This window comes from Macaca mulatta, chromosome 2, assembly GCF_049350105.2.
Source record: "Macaca mulatta isolate MMU2019108-1 chromosome 2, T2T-MMU8v2.0, whole genome shotgun sequence".
In the NCBI taxonomy this organism is placed as follows: Eukaryota; Metazoa; Chordata; class Mammalia; order Primates; family Cercopithecidae; genus Macaca; species Macaca mulatta.
The window spans coordinates 120,996,532-121,013,814 of NC_133407.1; the positions used below are offsets into that span (position 1 = coordinate 120,996,532).

A 17,283-nucleotide genomic window follows, 5' to 3' on the forward strand; every position below is an offset into this window, starting at 1 on the left:
AACAGATATGACATCCTATCTTGAATTCATCTGCTCAACAAATATTTAGGGATAATGTGTCCTTGTTCAGCACTAGAGTAGAGAACAAGACAGACATAGTCCCTGCCCACAGGCAGCTACCCAAGAAAATAAAGAGTTTGGTGAAATCTTTTCTCCTAGACCCATTGTTGCCCTACCCAGAGCCCCTTTACCCAGCCATTGCATTCATCCATTTGCTGTGTGAGTTGCAAATAGTTCACAGCTGCTCTTTTCTCCTTATCAGCAAGAAAATGCCTGAAAGCTTACTCATATCCCTGCCCCAGGGGTGACCCTAGTCAATGAAATTAAACGGGTACAAAAGCCAGACCCTGCTGGCTTTGAAGTGGAATAACTCATGCCATTCATGCTTCAGAGCACCCTGTGAGATCAGGCTGCAACTGTACGTCTGTTGAAACCACACCTTTGCTTAGCTTTTTACTGTCCCATCCTGCTGTCCTTGTTTCCCTACAGGTTTTTACTAAGAACATTACCTAATCCTTTGCACAAGAATTGCCACTTCATTTCTGTTTTAAGAGAACTCATTCGAAGACACTTCAGTTTCACTTACTCAGCACAAGTAGAGTGGTACTTCTTGATGCTCCTTCTCAATTCCCGTAGGTAGGGTTGCCAGATTTAGCAAATAAAAATACAGAATGCCCAGTTAAATTTTATTTCAGATAAACAGCCAGGACCAGTGGCTCATGTCTGCAATCCTAGCACTTTGGAAGGCTGAGGCAGGCAGATGGCTTGAGCCCAGGAGTTCAAGAACAGCTTGGGCAAGCAACATGGCTGAAACCCCATCTCTATTTTAAAAAGTACGAAAATTAGCTGGGTGTGGTGGCATCTGCCTATAGTCCCAGCTACTTGGGAGGCTGAGGTAGGAGGATCTCCTTGAGCCCAGGAGGCAGAGGTTAAAGTGAGCCATGATGGCACCACTGTATTCCAGCCTGGGTGGCAAAGTGAGATTCTCAGAACAAAACAAAACAAAGCAAAACAAAAATTCAGTTACAGTGGGTAGCTAGTCAGGTATGAGCAGAGCCGGAAAGCGCTCCCCACCCCACACACACCAGGAATGTCCGGTGACCACCAGGTGATGGTCAGGGGTTGTTAACTGTCTCGCTGAAGTAATAATTGGTCACAGCTGATGCCAGGGATGGGCAGTTTCCTAACAAATAGAAAATACCTGAAACTGGTGATCAGCAGCTTCCCCATAAGATCTCAGGAGCTGGGTGAGTGGGGAGAAGTAATGCAAGATCTAGGAAGTATGCCAATGTATAAAAGTCAAAAGGTCAAGCTGCATACTTGATCTCTCAAGTCACCTGCTTGGGCCTCCTCGAAGTGTACTTTACTCCCTTTCGTTCCTGCTCTAAAGCTTGTTAATGAACTTTCGCTCCTGCTCTAAACCCTGCCTCAGTCTCTTTCCGCCTTATGCAACTCAGTCAAATTCTTTCTTCTGAGAAGGTAAGAACTGAGGTTACTGCAGTCTCGTACTGATACAGATACGCTCCACAGGCAACATATTTTGGTGTCATGTGACTTGGGTAATTTCCACTGCTACCATTCAGATAAACAATGAATAATTTATTAGTGTAAGTATGTCCCATGCAATATTTGGGACATATTTACTTTAAAAATTATTTGTTGTTTGTCTGAAATTCAAATTTACCTGGGAATCCTGTATTTTATCCAGCAACCACATTCCCAGGGTATTCATAGTTACAGCTCTGTCTTCCATACCTTCAGCTCTGGATCTCAGGTCTCAGCACCACACCCATACACTTCATCTCTCCATCCTATTTAACAGCACTAATTTGGTGTCCTAAGGCCCAAATGTACTTTCCTCATCTTCCTGTCATCTCTCCCAAGACTCCACTGCAAAAACTGATACCATTTTCCAAAGCTCCAGTTTAGTCATTATATTGTCAATACTTCCCTTTTTCTAATTACCCCCAATCAGAGTGACTCACAACTTTCATACGATAAAATGTAAACACTCTTGTATGCTACAAAAGCACCCAGAAGTAAATATTCATTATTATAATTTTGCATAAAGAGAATTTGGGATTAGAAAGGGATAACTGTATTCAACTACTGCAGGTAAGACAAGTGAGAAAAGATGTCGTTACAGCAAAAAGTAATTGTTAATGTGTGAATTAAGATAATTTAAAAGCATACCAATGTTCTGTAACACCTGTCAGTTAGAGGTGTAATGACAAGTCGAGGTGAGTTACCAAGATATTCATAAGCATATTTTACATTGCAATTAATGATACGAACTCGGGCATTCTCATTTTCCCAATAATATCGGAGCTGAGCAAGCCACTGGAAATCTGTATCATGTGAGACACCTAGAAAAAATAAAGTAAAATAAGAGACATGATCCTTACATGGAAATAATTTTTAAAATAAGTATTTTATCTTTTATAACAGCAAATATTTAAAAATCATGTTTGCCAACTTATAAAAAAAATTCTGTTGAGAGAAAAATACATAGAGTACAAGTATTTGTTTCCAGATGCTATCAACATTTTATCTTTAAAAATCAAAGAAAAAGTCACCTACCCATTTCAATCATGTCCATGACCACATCTCTAGCATGGACATCAATAGTAACCAAAGCCCCCAGAGTGGTCCTGGTCTGCTTAGACAACTTTCCTCTTACCAGCTCTACAATCTCATTCAGTTGGTTCTGAAGTTCCTTATAATACTTCTTTAATCCCTACAAAATAAAAAAAAAGCAATCTAATTGATGTCATATCATACTTAAAACATGTGTTTTATATATTTAGCCTTTTATAAAACAATTCTGACTTCTTAATCTATCTCAATATAGAAATGAGTCCAAGCGCGGTGGCTCATGCCTATAATCCCAGCATCTAGGAGGCTAAGATGGGAGGATCTTCTTTTTTTTTTTGAGACAGAGTCACTGTTGCCCAGGCTGAAGTGGCAGGATCTCAGCTTACTGCAAACTCCGCCTCCTGGGTTCAAGTGATTCTCCTGCCTCAGCCTCCTGAGTAGCTGGGACTACAGGCATGTGCCAATAGGTCTGGCTAATTTTTTGTGTTTTTAGTAGAGACGAGGTTTCACTATGTTAGCCAGGCTGGTCTCGAACCCCTGACCTCAAGTGATCCAACCGCCTCGGTCTCCCAAAGTGTTAGGATTACAGGCGTGAGCCATGGTGCCAGGCCCAAGGTGGGAAGATCATTTGAGGACACGATTTCAAGACCAGCCTGGCAAAGCAGAGAGACCACTGTCTCTATAAAATTTTTTTTTAATTAGCCAGATGTGGTGGTGTGTGCCTGTGGTCCTAGCTATTCAGAGGCTGAGGCAAGAGGATAGCTTAAGCCCAGGAGTGTGAGGTTATACTGAGTTATGACTATGCCATTGCACAGCCTGGGTGACAGAGCAAGACCCTGTCTCTAAATATACACACACACACACACACACACACACAGAAATGAATTTTGTGAGTGATTTTGTCTAAGCCCAGTAAAATATTAAGAACAAGTTCTCGGGCCAGGTGCAGTGGCTCATGCCTGTAATTCCAGCACTTTGGGAGGCTAAGGCAGGCGGATCTCCTGAAGTCGGGTGTTCAAGACCAGCCTGACCAACATAGAGAAACCCCATCTCAACTAAAAATACAAAATTAGCCGGGCGTGGTGGCACATGCCTGTAATCTCAGCTACTTGGAACAAGGCTGAGGCAGGAGAATTGCTTGAACCCAGGAGGCAGAGGTTGCAGTGAGCCAAGATCGTGCCATTGCTCTCCAGCCTAGGCAACAAGATCATAACTCCATCTCAAAAAAAAAAAAAGAACAAGTTCTCAATGAAGTTATAATTTTAAGATTATATACAGAAACTGACAGATGTATTGTCTTTGCAAACAATAGATAAGCTAACTAAGAAACACGGGATGGGGTCAGGCACTGTGGCTCATGCCTCTAATCCTAATACTTTGGGAGGTTGAAGTGGGAGGATTTCTTGAGGCCAGGAGTTCAAGACCAGCCTGGACAGCACAGCAAGATCTCATTTCTAAAAACAATAAAATAAAATAAAATAAAACAAAACCTGGAATGAAGGATGTTACTTAAAAGCAAACAATGCTTTACCTCCGTCCCACCACTTATAACTTCCTGTGTCTCAGATGTCCAGAACATTTGAGAAACACAAAGCACAACTTGGCCAGGCCACTCTCGAACCCAGTCTCTTCTTGCAGATTCTGGATAAGCCTGAACAATTAAAATAAATTTATAACTTTAAAAGGCTGCATGAGAAAAAGTAACTAAATGTCTAGCAATAGAGAAGTGCAATATTTGGTACCTACATAGGCTAGAATATCATATAGTCATAAAATTGTTAAATGACTAAAAGACTCCCTCCAAATTTTATAATTATTATGTTTTAAAAATATTTATTTATAAAAGAATGGAAAGATAAACACCAACATGTTAATAATGGGCAGATTTAACTGTTGATTCTTCTGGAAGTTGATTTCTATGTAATTTTTATGTTCCTTTGCTGTGGAGAGTTGTCAAGTTTTCCATATAGAATACCTTTTACTCCTATCATAATAAAATACAAAAATTTTAGTAAACTTAAAAAAACTAGTCAAGGCCGGGTGCGGTGGCTCACACCTGTAATCCCAGCACTTTGGGAGGTCGAGGCAATGGATCACCTGAGGTCAGGAGTTCGAGACCAGCCTGGCCAATGTGGTGAAACCCCCCCCTCTACTAAAAATACAAAAAAAAATTTGCTGGGCATGGTGGCGGGCACCTGAAATCCCAGCTACTGGGGAGGCTGAGGCAGGAGAATCACTTCAACCCGGGAGGCAGAGGTTGCAGTGAGCCAAGATCACGCCACTGCACTCCAACCTGGGTGATAGAGTGAGACTCTGTTTCAAAAACAACAACAACAACAAACTAGTCAAATAGATTATGTATATTGATGCCAATATTTAATTGAAAAGGAGACTATACAATATAGTTAAAAACTGCACTAATAGTGCCCTTGTATTATTTATCCATAGCTTTTCTGAAAACCTATATGACCAGGGCATATAATTTCACAATTATATATTTGTTCAATTATGTACAATTGAACAATCTGTAGTTTTGAATTCAAGGTATACGTTCATTTTTTCTAACACTTTGATATTCAAAATGCATTTAAATGTATTTATGGAGGGAGAGGTTTAATCATTTTAAAAATAGCTTTTTTTTTAACAGTAAATGATTTTAGCAGATCGAACTGTAAATTGAAAACAACTACAGAATGAATTTTGAAGCTGATGCTAATGCAAATTATATTTTCAATAAAATAAGATCATCTTATATATATAAGAATGTTAAAATAGGATATCAGTATTGTTATAAAATGCTTCTTAGTCATATTTAGAAATAAATGCAAATGATAAGCTGACCTAAGCTTCAAAGAAGGATGAATGGTGACTGAGAGCCATTGCCAGGTACACAGAAGGTCAATTTCTATACTAATTAAGGAAATACTTTCATGGACAATGGTGGTTCTTTCCTATGTGTTTTAGTTTGCTTTGAATCATAAATAGTAAAAGGAGAGAAAAAGTCAAGATTTATCTGTAGGAACACTGAAGCTGAACAGAATAGCCACCACAAGAAGATGAGCTTCATAGGACTCTCGGTGAAAGAAAAAGAACAGTCACTCACATATAGTGAGTTGCTGAATATAAAGCTTCAATGCCTTTTAAAACTATTCTACTACTTTACAACTGCTCCTTTGTGGTCCTAAAGGCAGAAATACATGTGTTTATCATTCAAGATTAGGTTAACTGAATTAACATAAGTGAGATACATGTAGTGCCAAGTGTTATCTTTCTTTCAAATTTATTACATAGCCCCCTTTAATGTTTGTTCATCTTATTTGAGTTCTTAAGTAGTTGTTTAAGTGTAAAATGCAGTACGTGAACTAGGTCATGCATTTACCACTCATATCTGAAGAGAACTGTCCTGCAGATCCGCATGTGCTAATGTGCAGGATTGTTTGCCTATGAAACATATCCACTAGCCTAGCTCATAGCATTTCAATTTTAATATATCTAAAATTGAGCTCTTGATCTTCCCCTAAGCCTCCACAAACCTGCTTCTCCTCCAGGAATCACCCAGAGTAAATGCCACCCATATGTTCAAATCAGAAGCCTAAAAGTGATTTTTGAGACCTCCCCCTGCTTACACTTGTATTCTACAACCAGTTCATCATTAAGACCTGTTGAAATTAACTACAAAATTTATTTATAATATTCTACTTTGCTCTATATCTTCTGCCATTTGCCTAGAAACAGACCACATCTTTTTTCCTTTATTTTTGGTTTTTATTTTTTGAACCTGAATCTCTGGCAAACCAGCCCACATCATCTTTCATCTGAACTAATCTGAGTCTCCTAATTTGCCTTCCTGTTTTCACACCTCCACTAATCTATTCTTTATACCATAGCCATAGTGGTATAAAAATATAAATCAGACTATGTCTCTTCCCTGATTAAAATATTTAGATGGTGTTCCATTGCATTTAAAATAAAATGCAAACTCCTAACTGCCTTCCTTTCCAACCTCATGTCACTTTACTCTCCACTCTGCTTACTCTATCCAGACATATTTGTCTTCTTTCAGGATCTCCCAAATCCCCAGTTCTCTCTGATCCCAGGGCCTTTACATAGGATACCTAGATGCTCTCTCACTTGCTCTTTACCTGGCTAATTCCTACCTATCCTTTGTATCTCAGTTTCAACATCACCTCCTCTAATAGCCTATCACTGGACCTTCCCCCATTCTAAATTATATACCTCTTATTTTTCTCTCTCATAATACCTTTCCTCTTTTATAACAATCATATACTATTATCAATTCATAGCAATATTGTTATATTAATAATAATGTTAGAAACAAAGAAGTAAAGAAAATAAATGATTTAAAATAGTAAGAGCTTTAAGTGTTAATTTACTGGTTTTCAAAACCTCTTAAACAAAGCATTTGCAGAATATAGGGTATACATCAAATCCTAGAAAACACACCAGCCTGGCTGCAGCGATCACATCATGAATACTCCGGAGCATTAGGTCTTCCACTTGAATGAGCCACTTTTCCACAGCACCCCGCGCTGCAGACGTGGAAATGAGTGCAATCAGCTCCACTCGCTCGCTCTCAGAGCTATACATGGCTTTAATGTCCAAATTGGGAAGGAACTCCAATTTAGCAATGCCCTCAAAGCATTTTTTTAAATGTGGCTGAACTCTAAGAGGATCTTTAGTCTCTGATAAAATCTCTAACATTTCATCGTTAGATAAGAAGAAAAACCTAGGGAAAAACATGCAAATATAAAAGTTTTAGTTATAATTCATCACACATAAGAAAATGCTTTTAATTACAGCACAATTGATTATCATACCGAGGGAAGAAAAGACGTTTCTTTTCAAGATATGCATTAAGACCTTTCATAATTTTCTCCAAAAGTTCATTGCAGTTCTGCAGTTTTTCCAATAAACCTGTTAAAGAAGTGGCAGCAAGAACCTAAACGAGACACACTCATTCAAGTCAGCACTTTTATGCCAGATATAAGACTTAAATATCAATCTATACTATACATTAAAATCTTTTAATGTTAAAAGGTTTACCAAAAAAGTCAAAGGTTTATAAAATTTGCAGTGAAATTTTTTGCAATGTAAAAACTATTAAAATTCAATGAGTTATAAATATTTATCCAAGGACACTAGTTAAAATGACAAGTTGTGATTGTCATGCATATTGTCATTTCTCCTATATTATTTTGAATGATGTGAGAAAAGTCTGTTTGGCTGGTGCTCGATTTAATTCTTACTTTTACTACTGTCAACCATAAATGTAACAATCTACAGCAAGGAGTTGGCAAACTATATCCTGCAGACCAAATCCAGCCTGCTGTCAGTTTTTGTATGGGTTGTAAGCTAAAAATTATTTTTACACTTTTGGAAGTTAAGAAAATCAAGAGAATAATATTTTGTGACATATGAAAATGTCAGTGTCCATAAAATTTTATTGTAGCACAGAAACAGTCATTCATTTTCATATTATCTCTGGCTGCTTTCTCACTGCAACAGCAACAGAATTGAGTAGCTGCAAAAAATACCTGTCCTGCACAGCCTAAAATATTTACTACTTGGCCCTTAGCAGAAAAAATTGCTGACCTCTGATCTACAAGAAATCATGTTTCACAAAGATTCTAAAGTCAACAGGTAAAGCAAAATCCTTAACACTCATGAATTTCAGTGCGCTACTGACTCGCAGTAAGTCCAGCACAGCTAGTTTTTCATTCAGCATGGGAATAAATTGTTATTTCTTAAATTGAATGCCAGATGAAAAAGTGGATGCATATCTATGAACTATGTGCACTGTGTGTATGAAAAATATATAGTCTGTTTTTCAACATTTACTGGGAAAGACATAGGAATTGCAACCAATGGAGAGAACAGCAGATTCTTCCCCATCACTCCGAGTATACAGAGTCACTAGTAGAATGTCAGTTGAGTCACCTACACTATTCATTCTGTCTCCCTCTCTCTTGTTCTCACTCTCTCCTCTCCCCATTTGATTTGATTTATCTATTTATTTTATGAGGAGGAGAGCAGTGCGTGTTTATAGTAGAAGGTGTGTGAATCAGATGTACATTTGAAGCAACTCCACTAGGTATACTAAAGAGTAACAAGCAGTGTATCTTATTAATTGAAAAGTAAACTTATTTTAATACTTTTATGCTTTCTCATATTTTTCTGAACTTTCCAGTTTGTATACAATGAGCAAGTTTAATTTTTATAATCAGAAAAAAGTCACATGTTTTACTTAATTTCCAAAAACAAAGGTTCACCTACTGTGAGAGAGAAAACAAACACTTCACCTTTGGATCTTTTGCACAAAACTTCATGATATCCCTCCAATGTCTGTCTACTGTCTGAAATTGACGCCCTTCTTCTGGCATCTGTTGCATAATATCCTCAGAACAAAAGATGGGCTCTAAGTACAGCCATTGAGCTTGCACTTTTAACCATTCATCAATTGTTTCTTGTATTCGAATCAAGCGGTCCTCCCAGGCCTTAATGAAAAGTATACTGCACTAAATTCTAGTTATTAAAGAAAGGTTATAAATTATAGCAAGGAAAATACATTTTAAATTTACTATTATTTTTAAATAAGTGCAAACATCTTACAGCTTAAGGTTACTTATGTATGTCTCACAAAGGCTTAAAAAAAATTCTAAGAGGTCTGAGGTTTTCCTAAATCACTGGAACTCACAATTGGAAATGACTGTAACGTTATTTTTATTTTTATTTTTTATTATACTTTAAGTTCTAGGGTACATGTGGATAACGTGCAGGTTTGTTACATATGTATACCTGTGCCATGTTGGCGTGCTGTACCCATCAACTCGTCAGCACCCATCAACTCGTCATTTATATCAGGTATAACTCCCAATGCAATCCCTCCCCCCTCCCTCTCCCCCCTCCCCATGATAGGCCCCGGTGTGTGATGTTCCCCTTCCCGAGTCCAAGTGATCTCATTGTTCAGTTCCCACCTATGAGTGAGAACATGCGGTGTTTGGTTTTCTGTTCTTGCGATAGTTTGCTGAGAATGATGGTTTCCAGCTGCATCCATGTCCCTACAAAGGACACAAACTCATCCTTTTTTATGGCTGCATAGTATTCCATGGTGTATATGTGCCACATTTTCTTAATCCAGTCTGTCACTGATGGACATTTGGGTTGATTCCAAGTCTTTGCTATTGTGAATAGTGCTGCAATAAACATACATGTGCATGTGTCTTTATAGCAGCATGATTTATAATCCTTTGGGTATATACCCAGTAATGGGATGGCTGGGTCATATGGTACTTCTAGTTCTAGATCCTTTAGGAATCGCCATACTGTTTTCCATAATGGTTGAACTAGTTTACAGTCCCACCAACAGTGTAAAAGTGTTCCTATTTCTCCACATCCTCTCCAGCACCTGTTGTTTCCTGACTTTTTAATGATTGCCATTCTAACTGGTGTGAGATGGTATCTCATTGTGGTTTTGATTTGCATTTCTCTGATGGCCAGTGATGATGAGCATTTTTTCATGTGTCTGTTGGCTGTATGAATGTCTTCTTTTGAGAACTGTCTGTTCATATCCTTTGCCCACTTTTCGATGGGGTTGTTTGTTTTTTTCTTGTAAATTTGTTTGAGTTCTTTGTAGGTTCTGGATATTAGCCCTTTGTCAGATGAGTAGATTGCAAAAACTTTCTCCCATTCTGTAGGTTGCCTGTAACGTTATTTTTATCAGTTTCCTAATCTCTAGATGAGCCATCTGGAGTCCCAAAACCATCCAAGAATATATCCTGCTCTACAGCAGTGGTTATCAACCACGGGCAATTTTGCCTCCCACCCCAGGGAACATTTGACAATGTCTGTAGACATTTTTGGTTGTCACAACTGATGGGGGAAGATGCTACTAATGTCTAATGGGTAGAGGCCAGAGATGCAGTTACACAACCTATAATGTACAAGACAGCCTCCCATCACAGAGAATTATAGAGCCCAAAATATCAACAGTGACAGGTTGAGAAATCCTGCTCTATATCAATACAATTTGGAGAAAAGTGAACTGAAATGAAAAATAAAATGAAATAAGTCTCCTTATTCTCATAGATCCCCTAGAAATGACAAGATATTTCATTAGCCAAAGACCATTAATATAATATCTCTCTTTGGTTCTTAAATATATGCCTAAGGTCTAAGTGTCAAGAGATTAAGTCCATATCTTCGATTTTTAAAAAATCTCTAAGACAGCTTTTAAATTTGTCTTCTAAATTCTTCTTGTTAGACAAGTAAATTTCTACAAAAAAGTAATATCTTATCAGGAAAGGCTAGGTTAGCCTGCTTCTTGGGATAATGTCCAGCCTTATGTTCTCTTGGAAGAACATTACTCTGCTTTCTCCAAATAATGACAGCCAAAATCTTCTATAAAACACGATTTATGCTCATATTAAAACCAAATTGCCTCAGTTTGAACCCCAGCTCTGTCACTTATTAGCTAGATGAACTTAGGAAAATTACCTATCCTATATGTTGGTTTCCTTGTCTATGAATACAGATAATAATAGTGCCTACTTTGAAGGCCTGCTGCAGGGATCAAGTGGGTTAATAAGTGTAAAGTTCCTAAAGCAGCATCTGAAACATAGTTTGAAATCAATTGATATCAGGGTAAAAAATCCAGTTGTCTTTCCCCAATTTATATAGGCCCCAGTTAGAACAGTTTTCATATCCAATAAGATATGAAATAATCTTGGAGCCTCAAATACCATTCGTTTTTCTCAAGGGAACAATAATTCATTAAATACTCTAAAAGATCCTCATGCTAGCTGTTTACAACTATAATTAAAGCATGGTTACTACAAGTTTCAAGAATGCAGCATAAAACAAGGTTTAGGTTTTCTTAAGTTAGAATAAGTAATACCACCTGTTTTCCTCTCGAGTCTATCACTGCCATTGGAGAAGATTTTAATAAGACATTTTTCTTTTAAAAATCATTTATGTCTCAGATGTATATATTTCTATATTAAATTTTGAATAGCATTTTGTATTTTATGAAATAAAATATCAAGATTATAGGTCTATGATTTGAATAAACACTTAAAAAGCCATTCAATCGGCTACTTATTACCATGAGAGCATATATGTAACAGGATTGCAATCTGTATAAATGACCAAGAGCTGATTATTATATTTAACACACCTTGATCTCATGTTCAAATGGTTTGATGAAAGGTGAGCCTCTCATTGTCTGAGTTTTTATAATTTGATCATCAAGGATGGCCTGAATCTCATCCACTGAAGAAAGAATACAAACTCCAGTGTCACGATATAGACTTATATGAAAAGCAATATCATCCCAAGTTCCTATCATTGTATTCATGGCTTTCTCTAATGAAAATTCCTAAAAGGAAGGAATGAAGAAAGAATGGGAGGGTGAAGAAAGGATCTTATTTACTATATTGACTTTCCCTAGTGAATTCAGTAAGCATTTGATGTATTACATTATCATTTCCTTAAGATAATCTGTGACTACAGTATAACTTTTTAAGTTAGAAGGTTTTTCAACAATTTAAAAATTCCTAAGAAGAACGACTACATAGTTTTAAAAAATTCACTTGCTATGAAAACTACTGCTGTCAATATTAAAAAAGGACAAGAGAATAAAATACCTGTAGGACTTTCTCTGAAGTGGCCTTTCTACAGGCAGTCCATAGTCTGAAGATGTTTTCTGTGTACTTCAAGAACCCATTCTTTAGGGCCATACTTACCCTGCTAGAACACACACATATCACATGCCACACATACAACAGTACTCTTAATGAAAAAATTATGTACCAACACTAGCACATCATCCAACAGCATCAGAATGTGGCAGAATTAAGAGGAGGTCAAAGGAGTCATTTCTCATCTGGATTCAGGACAAGTAAGCACACACTTTGTTGGGGGGAAAAGAGTGTTTTGTTTTTGAGACAGAGTTTTGCTCTTGTCGCCCAGGCTGGAGTGCAGTGGCATAATCTCAACTCACTGCAACCTCCACCTCCCAGGTTCAAATAATTCTCCCGCCTCAGCCTCCTGAGTAGCTGGGATTACAGGCACCCACCACCATGCCCAGCTAATTTCTGTATTTTTATTAGAGACAGGGTTTTGCTGTGTTGGCCAGGCTCGTTTTGAACTCCTGACCTCAGGTGATCTGCCCACCTCGGCCTCCCAAAGTGCTGGGATTACAGGCGTGAGCTACCATGCCCGGCCAGAGAGTGGTATTCTATTACTCTCCCCCACCACCTCCCGTTGCTATCCAGTACTGTACACATTCAACCCCAACAAAAACTATGATTACTTGATTAACAAAGTCATCACATAAAGTATTTCAGTTGATCTTTATGTTTACCTTGCTTGCACCTGCACTTATCACTTCAAATTGTTCCAAGTATGGGGTAAGGTTTAATTTTAAAACTTTTCTCAGTGTAGTTCCAGAGTCTGGAGTCAAGTCATAGCCTACAATTTCTGACATCTGTTTCCAATGACGAGCTCTCATTCCTGGATTGCACAGAATGGAGACAGTAGGAATATATTCCTAATGGCAAAAATATAAACAAAATGAGTCATTCATTTGACTTCCACACACATAGATTCCATAGATGAAGCCTTGATGGTATAAGGATCACATTTCTTCAGTTTATTTAATACATTTCTATCAGTACAATCAAAACATCAATTAGATTTGGAAGGAGAGAGATACTAAGAAAATGAACCTAAAGTTCACCTGCAAAAATAAGCATGTAAAAATAGCCAGGAAAATTATAAGAGTAAAAAAGAAGAATGAAGGGCCAGACGCAATGGTTCATGCCTGTAATCCCAGCACTTTGGGAGGCTGGGGTGGGAGGATTGCTTGAGCCCAGGAATTTGAGGTTACAGTGAGCTAAGACTGCAAACTGCACTCCAGCGTGAGTGAGAGAGAGACAAGAGGCCTTGTCTCTATTTAGGAAAAATAAAAATAAAAAAGGTATTATTTCAGAAATTCAAATTCATTATACTATTTGCAGAAATATATAATATATAGTTATAAACACACACACATAGCATGAATGGGGAAAATATCTGTGCCAAAATCCCAAAATGTAACAATGTTTTATCTCTGCTGAGTGACCCCTGCCTTGGCCTCCCAAAGTGCTGGGATTACAGGTATGAATCACCATGCCTGGCTCCCTATTTTATATTTATATGAGTCATGTTTTAACTTTGTAAAAGTAATAACTTAATATGGTAAATTTTTTTAAATTGGAGGACCATAAACTAGCACACTTTTTGTTTTGCTTAGTTAAGGACTTTGTTTTAACCTTCCATGGGTTATCACCATCATGTTTTTGCTTTTCATCACATATTCCCTAGAATTTGTCAGAACATAATATAACAGGCACTCAGTAAGTATTTTTTAAATAAATGAAGTTTCAACATCTAAAAAGTAGAAAGAACATACTCTTTATTTACTTATTTAGACAGAGTCTTGCTCCGTCGCCCAAGGTGGAGTGCAGTGATGCGATCTCGGCTCATTGCAACCTCCACCTTCTAGATTCAAGAGATTCTCCTGCCTCATCCTCCCAAGTAACTGGGACTACAGCCTCCTGAGTAGCCTCCTGAGTAGCTGGACCACACAAAAGTGAAAAAACTCTAAGCAGATGAGCAGACAGTAAGAGAATCAGACTTCCACATCTGCAATGCCCCTCCCTCTATTCTGTCAGGTACCAAGAGGGCAGAAAATTTCCCCCCAACTCACTGTTTCTACCCTGATAAGAACAAGGTCAAAGTGGACAACCAGCTACCCCACCACCTTGGATTCCCTAGCAGGAGATCTGTCCTGCCTTAACCCACAGGAAGCATCCCCAGTGCCTGAAAGGATAAATAATTCCTGAGGACAAGCAGAGACAAAGGGAGGAGGTAGGACTACCATCCCCAGCCCTGGAAACGTTACTCTGTAAGCCACAGGAGATGCCAAATCAGAGTGGCTATTCTGCAGCACCACTCTGTAGGAGGTTTGTCCCACAGGTCCCCTGGGCACAAACTCCTAGCCAGCTTCCCACATTGCCAGAATATAACCTGTGGTACTGTCCCCATTCAGTAAGGGCAGCGCTCCCATCAGGTACTAGAGCCAAGCCAAACCTGGGCTTAAGGTGCCACTTGGAGCTGAAAAGGAAGCAGTGACCTAACAGTACAGAAACTCTAAGCAAATATATCCAATATAAACCAAAACAAGCCAGAGAAGAAACACTGGAATAAATAATACTTCAATGCAAAGACACTGATGTACAACCAGCAAAAACAACAGCAAACAGGGAACCATGATCTCCACAAACAGAAGAAGCAAAGAACCAGTAAATGACTCTGACAAGACAGTGATACATGAGCTCTCTGACCAACAATAAACAACTAAATTCCTAACCAGACTGATTAACAAAAAGGAGAGAAAATTAAAATAATCAATATTGAGAATTAAAAAGGAGTTAGCACTACAGAATCTACAGACATTTAAAAGATAATGAATGTTATTAGCAACTTTATGGCGACAAAATCAATGACTTAGAAGAAATGGACAAATTCCTTAAAAAATACAATCTACCAAAATTAAACACAAAATCTGAATAGCGCCTATGTCTATTAAAGAAATTATCTTTTCCTTCCTCTAGAGGGGGAATTGGCACAGGACTTGCTTCAGCCAATGTAATGTGGGTGGATATGAAGTATTTCACTCACAGCTGAGTAGATCTAAACTTAGGTACACGGTTTAGCTCAGCCCTTGCTCTCTCTCTATAACACGAGATTGGCCCACATTAGCTCAGGGCACAGCCTGTGTCCTGGAACTTAGAAAACTCAGAAGCAGAACAGGACTGCAACTGGAAGCAGAGACTCAGCTAACCTGTGGTCCTCATGGAATATGAAGAAGAAATAAATTAGTACTTGAGAAATATATATAGAGAGAGTCTGTTTTCAAAACCTTTCCTACAAACAAAACGTCAGGCTAAATGGTTTCACGAGTGAATGTTTCTCTAAAATAAGAAAGAAATAATACCAATTTATAAAAAACTCTTTCAGAAAATAGAGAAAATAAAACTTCCCAATTTGTTTTATAAGGCCAACATAACCCTGATACCAAAATCTGACAAAGACATTACAAGAAAACTAAGACCAAGATCCTTCCTGAACATAATCTCAAATATCCTAAATAAAATATGAACAAATAACAAACTATAAGAGTATTAGAAAAAAATATTTTGGCATGGGGAAGGCATTTTAAACTACAGTTCAGAACCCAACAGCCATAAAGGAAAAGAATAAAAATAATTACATAAAAATAAAAGGCTTCTGCCAGGCAAAAGCTATCATAAGCAAGGTTAAAAAGCAAATAATAAATATTCACATCACAGACAAAGCCTAATCTATATACACAGGAAAAGAAATCAGTAAGAAAAAGGTCAATAATTCAACAGAAAAATAGGCAGAGGTAAGTTAAAGCAGTTTACAGGAAAAGAAATATAAAACACTCTTAAATATATGAAATAGATGAAAATATGCTTAAAATTTTACTTGCAAGAAGAGAAATGAAAATTCTCCTAGTAGAGTAGCAAAAACCTAAAGTTTGATGATATTTTGTTATGAAGGTTGGTGAGAGTATATATTGGTATAACCTGTACGGAGGGTAATTCAACTGTTGATTTTAACTTGGCATTTACTCTTCCACAGTTTACCCTGCAGTCCCACCTTCAAACACATGCAATTTACACACACATACACACATTAGTCACACATTATATAGGTGTGAAAAAAAATGAAGAAGCTCCCTATATATAACAAGAAAAGGTCTCCAAGATAAATTAAGCAAAACAAGGAAAGAAAATAGCAGAAGCAGTTCCAAGATGGCCAAATAGGAAGAGTTCCAGGCTACAGCTCCCAGCGTGAGCGACACAGAAGATGGGTGATTTCTGCATTTCCAACCAAGTTACTGGGTTCATCTCACTGCAGCGTATCAGTGGGTGCAGGACAGTGGGTGCAGCCCACCAAGCGAGAGTTGAAGCAGGGCGAGGCATCGCCTCACCCAGGAAGTGCAAGGAGTAAGGGAATTCCCTTTCCTAGCCAAGGGAAACCATGACACACAGCACCTGGAAAATCGGGTCACTCCCATCCAAATACTGCACTTTTCCAAGGGTCTTAGCAAACGGCACACCAGGAGATTATATACGCCTGGCTCAGAGGTTCCCACGCCCACATTGCTAGCACAGCAGTCTGAGATCTAACTGCAAGGTGGCAGCGAGGCTGGGGGAGGGGCACCCACCATTGCTGAGGCTTGAGTAGGTAAACAAAGTGGCCAGGAAGCTTGAACTGGGTGGAGCCCACTGCAGCTCAAGGAGGCCTGCCTGCCTCTGTAGACTCCACCTCTGGGGTCAGGGCATAGCCAAATAAAAGGCAGCAGAAACTTCTGCAGATTTAAATGTCCCTGTCTGACAGCTTTGAAGAGAGTAGTGGTTCTCCCAGCACGGAGTTTGAGATCTGATAACGGTCAGACTGCCTCCTCAAGTGGGTTCCTGAGCCCCCTGTAGCCTAACTGGGAGGCATCCCCCAGTAGGGGCAGACTGACACCTCACACGGCCAGGTACCCCTCTGAGACGAAGCTTCCAGAGGAACGATCAGGCAGCAGCATTTGCT

The 17,283-nt window shown here is 38.5% G+C and overlaps 1 protein-coding gene across 1 annotated transcript in view; it reads right to left on the reverse strand.

Annotated features, from left to right (window-relative positions):
* Positions 1-17,283, reverse strand: part of DNAH12 (dynein axonemal heavy chain 12) — a 251,232-nt gene that overhangs the window by 144,325 nt on the left and 89,624 nt on the right. Inside the window, exons 20-27 of the mRNA XM_015130629.3 lie at positions 12,977-13,162; positions 11,789-11,989; positions 8,916-9,110; positions 7,434-7,555; positions 7,060-7,342; positions 4,127-4,246; positions 2,581-2,737; positions 2,194-2,366 (exon numbers count right to left, since the gene is read on the reverse strand). Of these exons, the coding sequence (XP_014986115.1) occupies positions 2,194-2,366; positions 2,581-2,737; positions 4,127-4,246; positions 7,060-7,342; positions 7,434-7,555; positions 8,916-9,110; positions 11,789-11,989; positions 12,977-13,162 (1,437 nt within the window). The remainder of the gene's footprint in view (positions 1-2,193; positions 2,367-2,580; positions 2,738-4,126; positions 4,247-7,059; positions 7,343-7,433; positions 7,556-8,915; positions 9,111-11,788; positions 11,990-12,976; positions 13,163-17,283) is intronic.